General features: G+C 36.6%; 1 protein-coding gene and 1 long non-coding RNA gene across 2 annotated transcripts; one reads left to right on the top strand and one right to left on the bottom strand.

The window, feature by feature from the left end:
• Positions 1 to 1,554: 1,554 nt before the first annotated feature.
• On the top strand, positions 1,555 to 2,270 carry LOC106294319. Its single transcript, XR_001260808.1, has 3 exons — positions 1,555 to 1,874; positions 1,973 to 2,072; positions 2,163 to 2,270. It is a non-coding gene; the product is annotated as an uncharacterized LOC106294319 (long non-coding RNA).
• Positions 2,271 to 15,688: 13,418 nt separating this feature from the next.
• On the bottom strand, positions 15,689 to 16,069 carry LOC106292311 (uncharacterized mitochondrial protein AtMg00810-like). Its single transcript, XM_013727910.1, has one exon. It carries the CDS (start codon positions 16,067 to 16,069, stop codon positions 15,689 to 15,691), a length of 381 nt encoding a protein of 126 aa, XP_013583364.1.
• Positions 16,070 to 22,288: the final 6,219 nt, after the last annotated feature.

The following is a 22,288-nucleotide window of genomic DNA, read 5'->3' as shown; positions in this document are numbered from 1 at the left end:
ACAGACAGATTTAAAAGATTGTACCAATGTGAGCAGACTGCTTGAGGGGTGAGATGGTATGCTGAGCATACTCAGACAGATGGTGAGATGACTCATCCATCAGATGCAAGAGCCTGAAAACATTTTAGCAAAGTACATCTAGAATTCGCTTGCAATAGCCGAAATGGGTATCTTGGATTATGCACAGATGAATTTAGTCTATTTGGAATGTCAAGGAGACAATATTCATTGTGGCCAGTCTTACTTACGCCATACAACTTCCCACCGGTGATGTGCATTTAACGATAGTTTCTATTCTTGACCCTATTAATACATGGTCCGAAACATCCAAAAAGGTCTTTGGATGTTTTTCTACAACCACTGATAAAAGAGTTGAAAGATTTGTGGTCAACAGGAATGAGGACGTATGATTGCTCAAGGAAGACGAATTTTACGATATAAGCGATGCTTTTGTGGAGCATAAGTGACTTTCCTGCCTATGGGATGTTGTCTGGTGGACTACACATGGGAGATTATCTTGTCCATATTGTAATGGAATGGCAGATGCGTTTGAACTGAAGAATGGTAGGAAGACAAGTTGGTTCGATTGTCACCGTCGATTTCTTCCCATTATCCATCCGTACCGAAGAAACAAGAAATTGTTTAGGCACAAAAGGGTTGTGAGAGACACTCCTCCTCCGTATTAAACTGGACAAGAAATTGAATCGCAAATCGATTACTACAGAGCTTAAGAAACAGTTCGCTGTGGTGGTAATTGGCATGATCCTGGTAATAGCCTGATTTTTACGGAGTTCAGCACAACTAGCACAATAAGAGTATATTTTGGGAGTTGCCATATTGGAAGGATCTTCTTTTGCGCCACAACCTCGATGTGATGCAATAAAGAAGAATTTTTTTGAGAACATCGTGAATACAATATTGAATGTCCCAGGGAAGACAAAAGACAGCAAAACATCGAGGTTGGACTTGCCTGATATTTTCTCAAGAATCGAGTTACATATAAAAAGCAATGGACAAGTTCCCGTTCCAATATTCAGATTGTCTTCCGAACAAAAGTCGGTGTTGTTCAACTGTGTGGCATCAGAAGTGAAATTCTCTGATGGGTATGTTTCAAATCTCTCTATATGTGTTGAAAATAGTCAAAATTTCTCCGGGATGAAGAGTCATGATTGTCATGTCTTTATGCAATGACTGATTCCCTTTGCATTTGCGGAGCTACTTCCAACAAATGTACATGGAGCACTTGCAGGTAATATACGCATTAATTTCTTTATTGCTCTATAATATGCACAAATAAACAATATGACTAATAATCATGTGTTTAATTGGAATATACAAGCCACTGGAGCATTTTTCAGAGATCTGAGCACACGCACTCTTAAAGAAGATGTCGTAGAACAACTTCATTAGAACATTCCTATCTTACTGTGCAACTTGGAGAAGATCTTTCCTCCGGCCTTTTTTGAGCATCTAGTTGTCCACCTCCTGTATGAGGCATTTCTTCGTGGACCTGTACCTTACGGATGAATGTATCAGTATGAGCGGGCTATGAAATATTTGAAGGGAAAAGCAAAAAACCTCGCCAAAGTTGAAGATTCTATAATTGCTGGAAATTTGACGGAAGAAACATCTCACTTCACATTGTACTACTTTGCACCAAAAGTACGTACCCGGAAAAGAGCTCCAAGAAGATATGATGATGGTGGTGTCGCGCCAATATATGCAGTTGCTGGTGTTCCAGACATCTTTTGCCAGATTGGGTGATTCGGTGGGAAATTGAAAGAGGTTTGGTGGTCGAGTGATGAAGACGCACATTTTGCACACGCTTATATTCTACTCAATTGCGAGGATCCATTGATGCGTTATTTTGAAAGGTAACATATACTGAAACTTCTAAACACATATATGTATAAATTATATAATTTATATATAATTTTCAAATGCTTAATTAATAGAAAAAATGATTTTACAGCCTATTTGTTTCTCAAGTCAAAGAAACAATCCCAGATATATCCAAAAGGGAGGAAGACAGAAGGAAAGATCAACACTTTATTAAGTGGTTGAAGGGTCAGGTATTAACCCAATTTTGTAAGTTGTCATACATGATCTGTATTCGCCGTTTGTATGATTAATAAATTTCACCATTCTCTTTATTTTTGCAGGTTGATTATGACGATCCAGATTACCCCACATGGTTTCATGAAGTAGTTCAAGGTCCAGTTGCAATGGTCACCACATCACCGATGTATTTCACACGAGGATTTACTTTTCATACATATGAGTATGGTAGACAGCTGGCGACAAGTAATTATGGAATATGTGTGAAAGACGAAACAGATTTCTACGGGATCTTGTAGGAGATTATTGAAGTGGAATTCCCAGGGTTATTGAAGCTGAAATGTGTCCTCTTCAAATGTGACTGTGTCGTCAACAGAGGTGTTTGATTTAAAAAATTCGGTGTAGTTGATGTCAATGGTGGACGAAGGTACAACAAATTCGAGCTTTTCATATTGGCCTCGCAAACAGACCAAGTCAGCTTCCTTCTATACCCTCGGATGAGAGAATCAGGAATCAATTGGTTTGCCGTTATCAAAGTTACACCTCGTGGACAAATAATCGGTGGAGAAGAACAACCATTGCAAGAAGAACACATCAATGAAGTCGAGGAACCTGAACAACAAACTGATGACATCCTTCTTATTGATCCGCATAACCGTGAGTACGAAGATCTTCCCGACGATACAACGGATGAAACTGTTGAAGACAAGTTTAATGAAAATGATGATGTTTCTAGTGATGGCGAGAATGTCAATGATGTATCCGAATGATGATGTAATATTCTTTAATATGATTTACTTTCAGACTTAATGCATGTGTTTAGATTAATCATGAAAATTAAATTATATAATTTGATTTTGTGTAAGGCAATTAGGGGTTTGGGGTTTAGAAAGAAGAGATTGAGGGATGAAGTTAAGGAACTTGGGGTTTGGGGTTTCGATTTCTACGGGATTTGCATACCTTCCTTGTAAAATCCTCGTAAAGCAACGAGGACTTTACGACGAAATTGATAAACACTTTCGGGTTTTAGGATTTGCATAACTTCCTCTTAAAACCCTCGTTAAAAAACACAGGTCTTGTTATTTCCTTGTAAAGTAATGAGGACTTTACGACGAAATTGAAAACGGGGGCCTTGTTATTTCCTGGTAAAGTGACGAGGACTTTACGACGAAATAGAAAACGCGGGCCTTGTTATTTCCTCATAAAAAGAAAACGCGGGCCTTGTTATTTTCTCGTTACTTAACGAGGATTTTACGATGACAACTACTTCTATAAATAACAACACCCCTCCCATTATAAAATTGCAAAAAAAAAAAACTAATCAATAGTTTAGAAATACCTGAAGGGAGTGAACTGTCACCATAACAATTCTGATCAGTTTCAAATGTTATTTGGAATTGATAACGACCGTACTGGTGCCAGTCTCCCTTCATCTTTTTTTTGTAAATTGAAAATCTTCGTCGTACAATACTCGTAATTACCGAGGATTTTACTACAAAATTTAATAACACGACCCTTGGTGTTTCGGCTTATAGGGATTTACATATTTTTCTAGTAAAATCGTCGTAAAGGAAAACACAGACCTTGCTAATTCGTCGTAAAATAAAATACGGGCCTTGCTAATTTCTCGTAAATTTACATGGGATTTACGACGAAACGTAAAAAACAAAACGCGGGCCTTGCTATTTCCTCGTAAAATCATCGTAACTTCACGAGGTTTTTACGACAATATATAAGTCTATATATACCCGAACCAAATCACTTCTCATTTCGTAGTCACTTCCTCTCCTCTTCCAAGCAAGGTACTCCTCTCTACTTCCTCTCTAATTTATAGCTTAGGTGGTTAGTTTAGGGTAATTAGTTTAGGTGGTTTGTGTAGGGAATTTGTGGATAGGTTTATGGAATTTGTAGATAGGTTTATGGAATTTGTTGATAATATAGGATGATGATTTTTAAATGGTAATTAATAATCTATATATTTATATATTTTATATGGTTAATAATGACAATTAATTTTTTTTTCCAGATGGTTCGAAAGAACAAGAAGCGTACACGGCATTACAGTCAGATGTTTAGTGAGCCTGGTACTCGTACATGCGCATCGTCTTCTTCAGCTCCCATTTCTTCGTTTCTGGAGACTGTCCCCGACTCTCAGTCTTCTCAGAGAGTCTCTCAGACGCCTCCTTTTGGTGCACCACCGGTTCCTCCGTATGTTCCGCCACAGGTTCCTCGGTTTGATGCGCCATCCGCGCATCATAATCATGTTCCGGAGGAGGCACCTCCTCCGATGGAGATGGTAAATATTTTAATTACTTTAGTTTTTTATATATATATTCTAACTTCTTAAATGTTTTTTAGGCCAAAGAGACGGGAGAACTCCCGTCTCTTAAGGATCTTTACGAGAGGACCCACAAGAACAAGGCTGGGCAGTTTGTTGATCCTAGGTCCGAGCAAATCTACAACGAGGTGGTTGCTCGAATTGAAGACCGCCAAACCCAGCTAACCCAACAGAGTCCCGAAGGAATACCGGTCACATTATCCACACTTGAAGTGGAACAGGTTTACGAGGAGGTAAATCTTTTTAAATATTTAATTATTATTATTCATTTAATCTAATTTTTAATTAATAACATTAATATTTTTTAAGGTTGTCCCTAAGAAAAAGGGACGTATGTTGGGGATTGGTTCCGTCAACGATGTCCGAAGAACGACATCATCTTATGGTCAGAGACGGACTGATGAAGTCACTGAGCTGTGTTCCGAGTTGAACTCGACGCGGTCTGCGTTTACAGCCCGTATGACTTCATTTGAGGGTATTCTAGACGTTCTGGCGTCTGGAAATCCTCAGGTGGAGGCCATGGTGGCACAGATGCGGACACAAAATCCCATTCCAGAGCCATCCCACAAAGAAGAAGATGTGCAGAGGAGGAGTTAGGAGTTCTTCGATGAGCTCCGTCCCTCCAACAACCCCTAGTTTTTTTTTCTTCTTTTAATTTTATATTAAAAATTTGAAACTTAAATATTTATAAAATATTTTCGTACTTATTTATATTATTTTTATTTTTAAGAATTTTGAAATATATTTAAAAGTATATTTGATTATATGTTTGTTTTTGCAAAAAATAAAGAATCGAAACAAATTCGTAGCTAATTTACGTCTAATTAACGAGGAAGCTAAAAATTATTACCGAGAAAACGACGACGAAACTGAGCGTCTTCTTTACGAGGAAATAGTTTACGTGTACTTTACGAGGATAACATTTACGTGTACTTTACGAAGAATTATTTACGTGTTTTTTTACGAGGAAATGATTTACGTGCTTTTTACGAGGAAAGGATTTACGTGTTCTTTACGACGAAGAAGTTTACGTGTCTTTTACGAGGAAATGGTTTACGTGGCTTTTACGAGGAAATTGTTGACCCCACTTTACGACGAAAGATTTCCTTGTAAAGTTACGACGAATTAACGAGGAAATATGCGTTACGACAAACGTTTAACGACGAAATGGCTTTCGTAGTCAATTCCTTGGAAACCCTATTTTACGACGAAATAACTACGAAAACCGTCGTCGTTATAATTGCGTTTTCTTGTAGTGAGCGGAGAGTTTTCTGGGCTTGAGCGGAGGAGATTTGGAGAGTTCTGTGAAGTCACAGAGGAGAGTGAATTCTAAAATCCAGCTCCGGTAACTAAGGCAATTATTCTGTCAAGAAGGTTCGAATTGAGACTGAAGTTGAGAGCAGCGAGCTTTTCAAGCTTGAGCGGAGATTTGGGATTGTGGTGGAGTTGCTAAGGAGATTTGAGTTCGGACGAGACTAATTATGATGACTTAGGAAAGTGGTTATGGATATGAAGATGGTGGATAATAAGTTGGTTGCTTGAGATGAGGAGATGATGGTTGATACGGTGGAGGTGGAAGACGGGAGAATAGGGGGGATACGGAGGTGGAGATGGTAGTTGATACCGGAGTGGAGGTTATGGTGGTTATGGATACAAAGACGGTGGATACGAAAGTGGATACAGAGGTGGAGACTTTGGTGACGATAGATACCGTAAATTAGGTTGTGTGGTATGGATATGAAGTTCGTAGTTACGGACTTGGAAACATCACTCCTGTCCATGCATCATCTTCCCGAATATCATGTATGTTTTTGTAATATATGCGGTTTTAAAGTCTTTTATATTATCAAACATTATGTATGCTTATCAATTTAAGATATTTGAGTTATCCATTGTATCACATCCATACTATATGTGCTAAAAACTTTGTATCTTTTGTATCCTAACCACAACAATCACGTCCACAACAATGACAATGCGTTTCTAACATGCATACACGCATAACCACTATTTCATATCCACGACTTTGTAACCATCATATCCTAGCAAAACGCATCGTTTAATTTATTAACATAAAAGGAAATAACTACTTTAATAGTTGCTTCCTTCTAAAAATAAGACAAGGGTATTTGGTTTCGAATCTACCAAGTCGTACAAGTAAAGCGTGCCAAAAGCATAATATGTTTTTTGCTGCAAAGAAAAGACGAAATGTGTCTTTTATGTAACCTTCTCTATGTATAGTGGAATAATTTTTAAAAACGTGAAACGTGAAATTTTAATGAATATGATGAATGGCATAAATAGTAGAAACTAAAGTTTTAAATACGTGAGAGAAAAAAGAAAAAAAAAAAACCTGAGAGAGTGATGTACTATTTCATCCCTAAAACACTAAAAGCTATTTCAGAATTTGCGAGCGCACATATTATCAACAAACACGAGTCGTTCGCATTGTGATACCAAAATACATATTACTCAATGAAGAAATCTAACAGAAAAGTAGGGATTGTTGTGAGATTTAGATTCCCAAAAATAATTGGATTGGCCATGAATCCAGCTGCTTAGAGTATATGTATAGGACATGTTTGTTTTTCCATTCCAGTGGATCAACCGAATACAAATGAAAATTGGAGAAATTACATGTTTACCACTTTTATGCAATCACTATTTATTTTTACCACCATCAAAGATACATTTCAAAAATACTTTCTTCAATAAATGACAAAAGATTTTTATGTCATTGTTCTTTATATATATAATAAATAAATATTTAAATAAAAAAATCCAAAAAATAAAAAATAATTTTTTTAATTTTTTTCGAATTATACTATTTTGAAATTCAAACTCTAAACCTTAAAACTCAACTCTAAACCCTAAACCATCAATCTTAAACCTTTTTTTTTTTAAATACGAATCCTAAACCCTGAAACATCAACTATAAACCCTAAACCCCAAAACATCAACTCTAAACCTTAAAACTCAACTCTAAACCCTAAACCATCAATCTTAAACCTTTTTTTTTTTAAATACGAATCCTAAACCCTGAAACATCAACTATAAACCCTAAACCCCAAAACATCAACTCTAAACCCTAAACCCTAAACCTTCAATCCTAAACCCTATTTTTTCTAAAATAAGAACTCAAACCCCTGAAACATCAACTCTAAACTCTAAACCCCAAAACATCAACTCTAAACCCTAAACCCTAAACTTCAACTCTAAACCCTAAACCATCAACACTAAACCCTAAACTATCAACACTAAACCCTAAACCCTAAACCCTAAACCCTAAAAAATAATCTCTAAACCCTAAACCCTAAAAAATTAACCCTAAACCCTAAAACATCAACTCTAAACCCTAAACCCTAAACTTTCAACTCAAAACCCTAAACCTTCAACTCTAAACCCTAAATCCTAAACCTTAAACCCTAAACCCTAAAACCTTAGAGTTGATGTTTTGGGGTTTAGATTTGAAGGTTTAGGGTTTGGGGTTTAGAGTTGATGTTTCGGAGTTTAGGGTTTAGAGTTGATGTTTCTTGGTTTAGGGTTGATGATTTATGGTTTAAAGTTGATGTTTTAAGTTTATATTTAGGGTTTAGTGTTTACGTTTAGGGTTTAGAGTTGATGTTTTAGGATTTAGATTTGAAGATTTAGGGTTTAGGGTTTAGAATTGATGTTTCGGGGTTTAGGGTTTAGAGTTGATGTTTCATGGTTTAGGGTTTAGAGTTGATGATTTAAGTTTAGATTAGTGAACCATATGTTTTTTTTTGTGTGAGTTAATCAAAAGGATATAAATGTCTTTTATCCTTCATTAATGATGAAGGTAAAAGTGTTTAGTGTTAACATAAAAAGTGGTACTTTGAAAATGGTATGTTTGGCAATTTCCCATGAAAATTGATGTTTGTTTTGTGTTAAAATAAATATCATCAAAATGATCTATCCAAGTAATTTTAAAAATTTTAGTTTAAAATTAGATTAAATTAGTGCATATGGATGAAGATGACTATGTTCGCAATAACAAAAGACAAATTCACTTTTATCCAAATAAAATACTTAAATTTAAACTTATACACAAAATAATCATAATATGTATTCTTAAAAAACTATAAAATTACATTTTTCGCAAAACTTTACAATTATATTTTCCACTAAAACCACAAATATGCATTTTTTTTCAAATCGTAAAACTACATTTTCTCGCCAAAATTGCATAACACATTTTTCACTAAAACCGCATAAAGAAAATTTTCCCGCAAAAACTCATTTTCCACAAAACATATTTTCTCACCAAAAACGAAAGTTACATTTTCTCGCCAAAACTACAAAACAACATTTTCAGCTGAAACCGCAAAAAAATACAGCGGCAAAATTATTTTTTCCACCATATGTAATTTGTAAGATAATATTTTCCGTTAAAATTTTTTAAAAATATTTTTTTCGTTAAAACTTTGAAATTATATTTTGCCAGTGGAGAAATAAACAATTTTGAACAACATCTAATTTTCCACTACTTCATTAAAGATGCTAACCATAGTTTGGGGGAGCATTGATGACTAGTTCAACAGACAGAAGTCACAGAACAACATCGAAATAGATTATATAGATGGATCATCTAAACAAAATATATGTATAAAAATGATAGATGGACAAATTAATAGATCTTACTACATTAATCAGTACAGATTTATGATAACTTACCTAGATAGTCCGGCACTATACGTCCACTAGCTTCTCTGAGGGTTAGAAGTTAGAACTGGCGTAGTTCGTACTAATTACTAAAAAGTAAGTATTTCCAGTATAGCTCTTTAAAATTAGCATTTCTATTAGTTTATATAGTTGCAAACAAAAATATATCGTGAACAAATTAAGTTGCAGAAAAATAATTGTTGTAGGTGTTTGGAAAATTTTATGTTTACCATTTTCATAGTACCACTTTTCATCTTTACCATCAATAAAGGGACATTTTTCAAAAATACATTTTTTATTAAAGGGCAAAAAACTTTTATACACTTGTTATCTGTATATATAATAAATTATTATTTAAATAAATTAAAAATTGTTATCTGTATATATAATAAATCATTATTTAAATAAATTAAAAAAAATATATGTTTTTGAATTATATTTTTTCAAATTCGAATTTTTTAATAATTTTTTTTGAATTTTTTTTATTTTTTTCAAATGAAAATTATGCTTGAAAGTTGAAACTTTTTTTTTTTTTTTTTGTCAGCAAACTATTTTTAAAATTGTTTTTCTATTTTTTAAGTATTTATTTGTATATTATTAGAATCTTAAATTTTTCATTCCAAAAACCCTACCCCATCATTCAACTCTAAACCCTAAGTCTAGATTAGTTAACTTCAGTGGTATAAGTGTTTTTTACTCTTTATTAAAAGTGTAGGTAAGAGCATCTCCAACAGTCATTTATCCGTTTATTTTTTAAAGGCTTTTCCATTCCAATAGCCCTTCATCCCATCAAATTTTAAAAGGGTGAACAGTACACCCTCAAATTTGAAGGGCCACTATAACGGCCTTTAAAACACTGTTTATTTTTTAATTTAGTCCTTCTATATATATATATATATATGTTTAATGATTGTGTATTTATTATTTATTATTTGGCATTCTACTATTATAACTATATTGACACTTAAATAGTAATAATATATTAATAAATATTATATACCAATATATACTAATATTAATAAAAATATAATATAAACATAGTATTTCACATAATATATTTCAAAAATTTTACACAAATACAAAATTATAATACAATCATAATATCTTACATCAAAAAGAAGATACATAAACCGAAATATTACACATTAAAATATATCTTACAATACTAATATTCAGATAAATCTATAAACTAAAATATTACACATTGAAATATATATTACAATACTAATATTAAGGTAAATTTGGTCTTGAACCTCCAAAATCACCAAAGTATTCTCCATATAAATTTCGAGCATTCTCTTCGGTTTGTTGTCGCTGAGTTCTTTTTTGTATGATTCTTGTTTGTTCAGATCGGATAAATTGACGAATGTTAATATCATCAATGGAGTTTAAATTTTTCAACAGGATTTTATTTTCAGCCTCCATTTCTTTCAGAGCTAATTTTTTTGCTTAATTTTGCATGTGTAACCGAACCATCTCATAAGTTTTTTCTCTAGATGATGCACTTTCTTTCAAGAAATCTAGAATTTGTTAATTTGCTGAAACCACATTATCCATAGATGAAGTATTACCTTCAGAGATGCAAGACCGGCGCCGCCAATAAACGTTGAGATGGCCATAAACGAAGATATGCGTTTTCAACAATTTTTAGTACGTAATCTTTGAATAAAAAATAAGGAAGCTTATTTATCACTTAAAAATGCTTTGATTGAGCATATTTGGGAGCATTATGGAAATAATCGTATTGATTAGTTTTGTATTATATATATATTGTAATTTGAATTGCTTATGTTTTATTATTATACGTAATTTTATGTGTTAATGTTTTTTTATCTTTTATTATAACTAATTTGATGTTATAATTAAATGTGTTTACTAATTATATCAATGCCATATATTAATATGGGTTTATTGTTAATTTATAAAAATTTTAATGACTACAATGAATTATTACTGAAATTGAGGATTAAAGTGTAAAATATAAGTTTTTAAGATAAAAAATTTGAAGATAACCATTGGAGAATCACCCCTTCAACCCTTTATTTTAAGGGTGGACCCCATAAAAATGAAGGGGCTTGTTGGAGATGCTCTAAAAGTGATTAATGTAAACATGAAAAGTGGTACTATGAATGTAATATTTGTGGCAATTTCCCTAGGTGGTTTTTCAAGCTGTGAATTGGTTTTTCTTTCAAGGTGACATACAATGTGAGCTTAGGGTGTGACTTGTACCTTTTTCCCAAGGTGAATCAAAAAATAGGTAAGCTTCGGAGCATCTCCAACCCAAAATTTTATTTTATAGGGACCAAAACTTTAAAATGAGAATTAGAGGATTGATTATTCCAACCATGAATTTTCAAAAAAAAAAATCTTTAAAAAATTATCTATCTTTCATTATCATCCTTAACATTAACAAAAATTACTAATAATGATAAAATTTCACAAATACATATAAACATACATTTGATATATTATACAACACACATTATTACAATATTATATAATAAAAGATAATATAAATTACATATATAATTAAACAGTACACATACACACAAATTGTTTATGTAATTTGCTTTGATACTACTTGTAAGGTATGTAATATTTATGTGTTTATGTATTTTTTTTTAATTTGTGTTAAATTTGTTAATTGTATTTTTATTTTGTGTGAGATTTATTTAATGTATTTTACTATTGTGTGAACTTTATTTTAATGTAATGTAATATTTATCCTATTTTATTTTTATTTTAGTGTACTTAAATTATTATAAATTAAGTTTAGTACATGTATTTTTGGAAGAAAAAAATAACTATAAAGACCAAAAAAATGATAGTTTTGAGATTTGGGATTGAGTTAGAATGACAAAAACTTCAAAATTTAAAGATTTGAGGTTGAGTTGGAGATGCTCTCATATTAACTACATGTAAACATGTATTTAGGGATAATATATGGATGCATATAGAATTGAAAGCTAAAGAAACTTACTAAAACCCAATCAATCGCCAAATATATGTTTTTTATTCATAGACTGTAACTGTAATATCCCGAATTGTGGTATATGAAAAGGTGTAAGAGAATTGATTTGGTTACCTATGTCACCAAAGTTGACTTACCTTTTCGGTCACACCTCCGTTTAGAACTCCATAGTTAAGCGTGCTTGGGCTGGAGTGTAGTGAAAGGATGGGTGACCTATCGGGAAGTGATTCGCGATACCGTGCGAGTGAGGCCAAAACACAGGGAAAGGTCGGGTGGTGATTGCATGGTCAGTAAACAATGATTTCGAGCCTTTGGAAAAATTAAGGGACCGATCGTTGGAACGGGATGGGGCCCACGGGCCGAGAGAGCGGGCGTGGGTGGTCCATTAGTCGTGGGCGGTCGGGGCGTTACAAGTGGTATCAGAGCTGGTTAGCCATCTCGGTTCTGACCCGAGAGGCTTCTTCAGACATGTCGTGGGGCGCAACGAGGACGTTGCGTTCTTTGAGAGAGGGTGAATTGTAACATCCCGAGTTGTGGTATATGGAAAGGTGTAAGAGAATTGATTTGACTACCTATGTCACCAAAGTTGACTTACCTTTTCCGTCACACCTCCGTTTAGAACTCCAGAGTTAAGAGTGCTTGGGCTGGAGTAGTGAAAGGATGGGTGACCTATCGGGAAATGATTCGCGATACCGTGCGAGTTAGGCCAAAACACGGAGAAATGTCAGACGATGATTGTAGAGTCAGTAAACAATGATTTTGAGTTTTTGGTTTGATTGCATGGTCGGTATGTGATCTAGATGGTGATTGCAGGGTCAGCATGTGATCTAATAAAATTAAAGCAACATACCCCTAGTTAATTAAGTAGCTTTGTGGTTTGGCCCTTCCGCTCCAGAGGCCAGAATTGATTGGACAAGATCGTAAATACAGCTATTGGTGTTAGGAATTTTCAAGCTATAAATGAAAAATAATTAATATCAATTTAAGGAATAGAAGATAACCTAAAACAATTTCTAGTAATTTACTAATATTTTTAATAAGGATTTAGGACTTTATATCTTAATTAACTTATTTTCATTCAAAATCTATCTTCACGAGTAGGCTGAACACGGATCGAATATTCAGATTTTTGGATGTATTTGTATTTTGCTTCTTATATTACGAATATCAAAATTTTCTATTTGCTTTGCTTTAAAAAAAATACGGGTATCCGGAAAACCGGATGTCTGAAAGATACGTAGATATTTGTGGATATTTACCAATATATCTTTTCATTTATTTAATACAAATAATCTACAAAATTTTGAGATAAATTTGTTCTTTAAAATATTTTTACATGATATATAAAATAAAAAATAAAAGAAGCAGTGAAACTATATGTTTGTAAATTTTAAAATTAGTTATAAGAAAGATAAACTAAAGAAAAATGTATATATATCATAAAAAAATCTTTTCTTTTTTGATTTAATAGTTTTATAAGTAATAATGTAAATAAAATTTATTAAATCATCTGTTAAAATAACAATTATATAATCTCATATATTTAAAACTCTACATTTAATCAATATATATATATATATATATGTATTTATATATATCTGTCGGAGCGGAACGGATATCCGCTTTTTAAAATTTTAGTATTTGTGTTTTGCTTTGTTTTAAATTTTTAGTATTTGCTTTGCTCCAAAAATTTACAGATATCCGGATTTTTCGGATCGAATCGAAACAAATAACAGATCGAATCAAATTTAACAGAAAAAATGCTCAGCCCTATTCACGAGTACCAGAAACATGACATAAAATGCTTGTTCTACCGATATTTTAACTAGGAACACGATAAAACAAACATCTATGTTTGTTTAAAATACTACCCTACAAGTAGGACCAGCGATATAGGAAGACATAAATGAATTATTAAACATTTTAGCGGAATTTGTTTTACAAATTTTGAGGCCTAATTTTTTTTTTAAATCTATGTCTATGTAAATTTTTTTCAAAAATTTTGGATATTTAAAGCTAATGTTTCATTTTTTTTTCTAGGACCGGTCTAGTCTGCACATATATTATGTCGTAAACTATTAGAACTCCCTACAATAGTACAGTGACGCTGAAAAAAAAATCAAGAAAATGTAGTTTTATTCATTAATCGCATACGCCAGCAGTAGATAGTTAACCTCTTGTTGTTGGATCAAGAGTCAATAGACTTTATGAATCAAATATTCTATTGATCGAAACAATCTTGCACCTCAGTATGACACCATAGATACCGTATATGAAAATTTGCTAGAAACTTACATATACCGTATTTGTTGTATATGTAAAAAAAAAAAACTTACATATACAACAAAACTATCAATATATTCTATTGATCAAAGATTTTAAATTGGAAAGGATCGCTTGATTTTTTGGGAAAATAAAGTAGATTATGGACATTGGGGCCTTCAATAATTACTGATATCTCTAGAAGTAGCGTGAAACACGAGTGCGACACTATTGAAACTCGTGCATGTTTTATTTGATAGCTATGCCTTTCGCATGGAGTGGTGTCTGGTACAGAACAAATAAAGTTGGTGTAAAATAATCAGTACACGCAGAGATAGGACAAACTATATACTTATATACAACACTACTTAAGAAATTGCACAATAGTATGAGTGTGATTAGTTTTGTTAAAGAAGAGTAAAACGGTGAAAAGTAGATGAAAAGAAAATAACAGAAAAGAAGAAAAGAAAAGAAAAAATAAAGTAAATGGAGGTATTCTAGCAAAAGAGTAAAAATAAGTGCGTATTTTTCTCTGTTAAAACAGTAATTAAAATAAACATAAGAAAACTATGTTAGAGGTGCTAACACGACCCTATGGTGATCCAAACTCTTACAAACGCTGCCATAGCTACATTGAACCTTAACGTCTATTTTTTTTTAGCTTAAATAGCGTCTATCTTCATAACCGACTCAATGTCAATGGACCCGTTAAAAATTTCATTTTTTTTATCCAATCAAATATTTATTCTTTCCTAGGACTTTAAAATTTGGACCATTTTTGAGACCGCAAATAAATTTATACTAGATAGTTATAGAAAATATGTTTTTATATATATCGTAAGAAGGTTTACATGGCTATTTATACAAGAGTATATGGTTCTAGAATACTCTTAAAGAGAGAATATACGCGATTTACAATATCGGAAAGTATCCTTTAACACGCCTCCTCAAGATGGACGAGCTAAGCTTAGTCCAATCTTGTTCATAAGAGGAACAAAACTCGCTCGTGGGAGAGGTTTGGTAAGGCCATCAGCAAGCTGGTCTGCAACAGAGACATGAGTGACGCGAAGGAATCCCGATTGAACCAGTCCACGGATGAAGTGATAGTCCACCGCCACATGTTTCATTCTAGAATGAAAAACCGGATTGGCACATTAGTAGGTAGCTCCTATGTTGTCACAGTAGATAGCAGGAGTAGTACTGAGCTTAACACCAAGTTCCCGAAGAAGAGTCATTATCCATTGAACTTCAGCAGCGGTAGTTGCAACAGACTTGTATTCAGCTTCTGTAGACGAACGAGCTACTGTGGTTTGCTTCTTTGTGGATCAGGAAATGAGGTGCTTACCGAGATACACTAGATGTGCCCCTGTTGATGATTAATCATCCTTATCACCAGCCCAGTCCGCGTCGGAGTAGGCATGAAGCTGATGTGTATTAACGGTAGAGAAGAACTGCCCACGGTCACGAGAACCACACAAGTACCATAGTATTCTTTTAGCAGCAATCCAGTGATCAGTAGTAGGGTTGTGCATGTACTGAGAGAGCTTATTGACCGCAAATGCAATGTCAGGGAGAGTGAAGAGAAGATACTGATGACTACCAATTACCATTCGATATTCAGTAGAATCATGAAGAGAAGTACCCGAAAGCTTCGTCAATGGTGGTTTGTCAGCCATTGGTGTAGAGACCGCACTTGCATCAAGCATGTTGACTCGGCGAAGAAGATCATTAATATACTTGGTTTGAGTGAGTGCCATGTGACCTCAATTCCAAGAAAGTAACTTAGTAGACCAAGATCTTTGAGAGAAAACCGACGACCAAGAAGATCAATGAAATTTTGAACATGAGCAGAGGAATTACCCGTGGTGATAATGTCGTCAATGTATACAAGTACAAAGATGACCAGACCAGGCGCCTGAAGAATGAACAGAGACGTGTCGGCCAATGCATTAACAAAACCAGATTCCACGAGAAAGGTACGAAGGGCATTGTACCAGGCCCTTGGGGCTTGTTTCAAGCCATATATAGCTTTATTTAGGCGACACACATAGTGTGGTCTGTCTTTATCCACGAATCCTGGTGGCTGTTCCATATATACAAATTCATCAAACAGACCTTGGAGAAAGACATTGTTCACGTCCAGTTGACGTAGCGTCCAATTATAAAGAAGTTGCAAGGCTGAGAACCAAGAGAACAGAGGCACGCTTAATGACAGGGCTGAATCTTTCGAAATAATCAATACCTAGACGTTGATGAAAGCCCTTGGAAACAAGACGTGACTTCCGTTTTTCAATTTCCCCACTTGGTAAGCGTTTTATACGATAGACCCAACGACATCCCACCAAATTGTCAACCTGATCTGGAGGTGTGAGATCCCATGTCTTGTTTTTGATTTGGGCATTTTACTCATAAGTCATGGAAAAATTCCAGTTTGGATCCAAGAGTGCTTGACGATAATTAGCCGGTTCAACCTCTTGTGAAGGAACTTTGACAGCAGCAAGAGAAAATTTAGTTTTCACTTTGGAGATATTATTCTTAGCCCGAGTAACCATTTGATGCGTATTGACCGGCTGTGTTGTTGTAGAGACAGGAGCCATATGTTCTGAGTTTGGTTCATGTGAGCTCTGGTGTGTCTCCGCCAATGTTGTTTCCAATGCAGGTGCAGGCTGCGGTGGTTCTGGCTCAGCCAACAACGGTGAAGGACCTGTATCAGGGGCTGTTGCAGAGACCGTTGGAGCAGTGGAATGTTTGAGCGGAGACGGAAGAAAGGAAACGGTTAGTGGAGTAACAGCGGAGGGTTCCGATGGAGACACACTTGATGTTGAGGTGTCGGGTTTGTTAGTGGACATCGGAAAAATGTCCTCATGAAACTCCACATGCTGAGACACATACAGTCTAGAGCTGGCTGGATCAAAGCAAAAGTAGCCACTCCGAGTTAACGAATAGCCCAAAAAGATACAAGGAGAAGAGCGAGCATCTAGTTTATTAGCCGTATATGGTCGTAACCACGGAAAACAAAGGCAGCCAAAGATTTTGAGTTTATGGTAGTTTGGTGTTTCATGAAATAAAGCAGCAAATGGAGGTTGGAAATCAAGAACCGAAGATGGTAAACGATTGATCAAATAAACCGCAGTGGCAAAGGCAAAGCTCCAGAATTCAACAGGAAGAGAAGCATGCATCATTAGGGATAACCATGTTTCAACTATGTGGCGATGCTTTCTCTCTGAAATCCCATTGAGTTCAGGAGTATGAGGTGGTGTGGTCAAATGGGAAATCCCATTAGTCGTCAGAAAATTTGCCATAACTATAAACTCACCACCATTGTCTGTATACAAGGTGATAATGCGGTTTTGAAATTTATTTTCGACCAAAGCTTTGAACTTGATAAAGGTTTCAAGAACTTGAGACTTCTTTTCCAAAGGGTAAAACCAAGTATATCTAGTAAAATGATCAACTAGTACCAGATAATACTTATACCCATCAAACGAGTGCACTGGTGAGGTCCACACGCCGGAATACAAGATCTCAAGTGGTTTAGACGAGTGAATGGTGTTTTGGCCAAATGGAGTTTTGTGACTCTTACTGAGAGAACACGATTTGCAAAACATAGTAGAAAGCGCTTTATTAGATAATGGTAACTGAAACTTTGAGATTGTTTTATTCAAAAGATCAAGATGAGGATGCCCAAGGCGGAATGCCAATCAAAAAAGGAAGACTTAGAACTAGAAAAAGCTTGTAAAGGAACTGAATTTGAAGAAAACCGAGGCCACTCATACATCTCATGCTCAGCTTTTCCCTGCGTTATTGGTGCCCCCGAGCTTAGGTCATTCACCTGAAACATCCAAGGATCAAACGTAACAGCAACGTTATTCTCACGACATAACTGATAAACAGATATCAAATGCTTTGACATAGTAGGAACATGAAGAACGTTAGACAATTGTAAATCACGGGTAGGTGTAGGAAGAGATGTAGAGCATGTGTGTTTTATAGACAGACCAGATCCATCACCTATAACAACATCATCAGAACCAGAGTATGGGTCGTGGAGAGCAAGAGCATTGAGATCAGACGTGATGTGATGTGGCGCGCCGCTGTCAAGAATCCAGGAGAGAGTCTCATATGCAGGAGATGCAGTGGCTACATGAGCACGTGGCTGGTTTTGGACAAGGCTGAACTGATAGCAACGTTGAGCGCTGTGTCCCTATTTTCCACAAGCTTGACATCTCCCAAGATAAGGACGCCTTTGTTCAGATGATGCTGAGTAACGTGAATCAGAGCCACGTTGTTCATGTTGAGACCGGCTGTCGTAGTTGTTCCTTTGATTTTGATTACTACGCCAGTTGTTGTTGTTGTTCCTTTGAGAGCGAAAGTTGGTAGCATTTGCAGTAACATGAAACGTTGGCTGTTCTGAGATCTGAGGACTGCAGAGAATTGTTGCTTCACGATTGCGAAGCTTCTCATGAAACTCTTCGAAAGAGATTGGTGTTTCACGGTTGTGAACGGCTTCACACAGAGATCGATACTCATCAGGGAGACCATCAATAATGAACTCAAGCAAGTCTTCATAGTCCACTGGTTTTCCAAGCAAAGAGAGTTCATATGATTTGGTCTTCATTAACTGCATATATTCATCGATGGTTTTGGTTCCCTTGGTAGCTTTCTTCAGTTGGTCTCTCAGCTGTTTGACATGTCCTCGTGATGGTGTAGCATATGTCTTGGCGAGAATTTCCCAAGCTTCACGAGTTGTAGAGGCACTTGTAACAAGCGCTTGAAGAGGTGTGGAGATGGTGCCAAGGAAAGCAGCAAAGATGAGCTTGTCCTGTCGAACCCATGAGGTAAACTTGGGATTCACGACAGACTCGTTCTCAACGGTTATTGTTGGCAATGGAGGTGAAACAGAGGTGTCAATATACGCCGAGAGATCATGGCCTCCAAGAAACAAGCGAAGCTGAAGATTCCACGACATGTAGTTCGTGGTGGTTAGCTTGTTAATACCAGTCATGTTGACGGCAAGTAGGGCTGTTTGAGGATCCGCCGGGTTGGTCAGCAGGGTGACTGTGGATTCAGACGTGATAGACATGATCACAGACTAGCGACAAAGGGTTGAGCGACGGCGGCGTGAAAGCTGCGGTGGCTTGAGAAGAAGAAAAGAGAAAAGAAAAAAATTAGGTTTAGGTTTTAGAAACCTGCTTTGATACCATATAGAAAATATGTTTTTATATATATCGTAAGAAGGTTTACATGGCTATTTATACAAGAGTATATGGTTCTAGAATACTCTTAAAGAGGGAATATACGAGATTTACAATATCGGAAAGTATCCTTTAACAATAGTAACCCGCGTTTTACGCGGGATAAGATGTCAATATTAGTGTTGAAATTATATATTATGATTATGTATAACATAAGATATACTTAAGCGATAGTCAGATAGAACTAAAGGTATGATTGTTATTAGGGATGAAGCCATAGACTTTTTACAATGGGTTCACTAATATTAAAATTTAATATATGGTGTTAATATATGGTGTTTGCAAGTTTGAGAAGAAGTTTTGAAAAATATTTTTTTTTATATTTCGCCTATCACGTTGTAGTAGTTATGGAGTTAAGGGTTTAACAAATAAAATCGAAAAAATGTGGATCAATAACATATTATAAGCAAAACAATAACTCTGTGAAATAAAAAAAAGTATAGCTCCTTTAAATTCAGAAAACATAGTTGCATAATAAAAGAAATTGAAGGTTATTTGACCCTCTAAATTGTAAAGGTTGTTCCAGATGCGACCAGCACCAGCAGTTCCTGAAAGTTTCTTCTCATCTTCAAGGTCGTCTAATGCAGAGCTCTCATGGTGGCGAAGGTGGTGACATTTGCATTCTTACATTGCTTGCTTGAGAAGACTAATACACTAAGCCGAGACGATTTACAGTGATTCAGTCTCCTCAAAACAGAGATCACCTCATCGAGCAGTAACAAAACCGAGTATGTTGGGGTCAAAATCGGTCACGACAGAATCGATGTCCGAAAGTCCTCAGAAAAACCGAATCTCGGTCAAAACTTCAAAACCGAGAAAACAAACAGCCGAAACGGATTGCCCGGCGAGCTCGACCATGACACGAGCCAGCTTGCCCGGCGAGCACGACCGTGTTACCGGTCGACTCGCCGGCGAGCTCGGCCGCGACACGAGCCAGCTCGCCGGCGGTCGGCTCGCCGGCGAGCTCGATCGTGGAACGGATCAGCTCGCCCGGCGAGCGCGGCCAATTCTCTGTGGACCATTCCGAACCCGGTCTCATCCCATAACCATGCATCTTCGTCCGAAGTTTTTCGTAACTCAGTCTTCGGGTCCGTGGATACGACACCAATATTCCGTCTAAAAAACATCGTCGAAAATATACGGGAAGTTGGGAAGGTTATGTCTCTCGAACGGTTTCCTATTCTTCGTAGTACAGCAGGTTACGGTTAACTTAACACCAACTGCCTCGGCTATGCAAAGAAACAGGGTTCCGTTGGAAGAACCATGCCTATACCAACGGTTACTTCGCGAGTAAAATCGTAAAAACGCTTAAGTCTCGATACGGCCCAAAGAGGGTCTGAATTGCGGACAACGGCCCATCTATGGTCTCAAAAGACTTGAACCGAAAGACTGGTATGACGGTTTGGTATGACGGTTTATCGCATCCGCGGAAAGAGATAAATGTCAAATTTCCGAAGATAATCACAAAGAAGAAGGAAATATGGAAAAGCCCGCTGCACGACAAATCCGGCCCGAGAAGAGGTAAACCGACCTAAGGAGGAGTATATAAGGAGGACCTAGGATGAAGAGAGGAAAAACCAGGGCAAACTTAATACTTAGAGCAATTTATGCATTTTTCCGTTTTTACTATCGAGCTGTGACTCGACTAGGTTAGAACTTAGGTGGCTAGACTAGCGAACATACCGACAGCTCTCGTGGCCTAGGATCTTACATGTTGTTCACGCTCAAACGCGAATTCGGAAATAGGACCTCTTTGTTCTCTTTTCGCTCTTTTACGATTTATTACTTTCAAATCTTTCATATTGATTGTGTTGTGCGTGGCCCAGCAGATAACCGGGACCTTCAGGGAAGGCTAGGTTAACTTGGCTTTCATCCAATTAACAAAACTCGACGGTGTGAATTTCGGTTCCCACAGTTTGGTGCTACAAGGAGGGGGGGTACGGATCTATCTCTCTCGCAACCACACACGCTCAGTCCGATATGACGACCAACGCTGAAAAAGACCCGCAAACGCACGAAAGGACTCCCGTCGATGCCAACGCTGATAAAACTCCAGCTGGAAACGTATCAACGGTCACTGCCGACACCGCGATACTAGACCAGATGAAGGAAATGTTCGCCTCCGCACAGAAAAAGTCGGAAGAACAAGGAAAACTCGTGGCCTCTCTCGCAAAACAGGTGGAAACCCTAACGGCGAAGGCCAGGAGCAAAGCCCCGTGCGGGACCACAAGAGCCCGCAACGGTAGAAGACTTGATTTCGAAACTCCGGGCAATCGAGCTGCACACGCGGACAAGGCTTCCTCAGGCCAAAACCCTGATGAAACGCTCCAGCCAGGTGCACAGCCAACTGCGGAGAACCTTCCGCCTCCTACCGAGAGCAACGAAGGAGAAGAAATCGAGCGCATGGACCTGGATATAAGCGACCAGTCCGATCACTCGGATGACGGTGCTGACATCCACCCAAGAAGAACGCGTAGCCTGTCCGCTCGGCAGGACGCATCCTTCGAAAGACCCATGACCGAGGAAGAAGAAAACCTCTATTGGGTAGAACAGGAGGAGCTGGCCGAAAAGCAGGCCAGGATCCACCACAGCCAACACAGACAAGCTCGCAAGGCTGCCAGAAATCCTGATGAGATCCACGATCTCTGCGAGTACATCGCGAAAACCGCAGCGGAGGTGAAAGCGGTGACATCACAAATCCACCACGCGACAAGCGCTGCA

The sequence above is a fragment of the Brassica oleracea genome, chromosome C5 (assembly GCF_000695525.1).
Source record: "Brassica oleracea var. oleracea cultivar TO1000 chromosome C5, BOL, whole genome shotgun sequence".
Classification (NCBI taxonomy): Eukaryota; Viridiplantae; Streptophyta; class Magnoliopsida; order Brassicales; family Brassicaceae; genus Brassica; species Brassica oleracea.
Note: the sequence above shows the minus strand (reverse complement) of the source record. Positions and strands in the feature narration are given on the sequence as shown.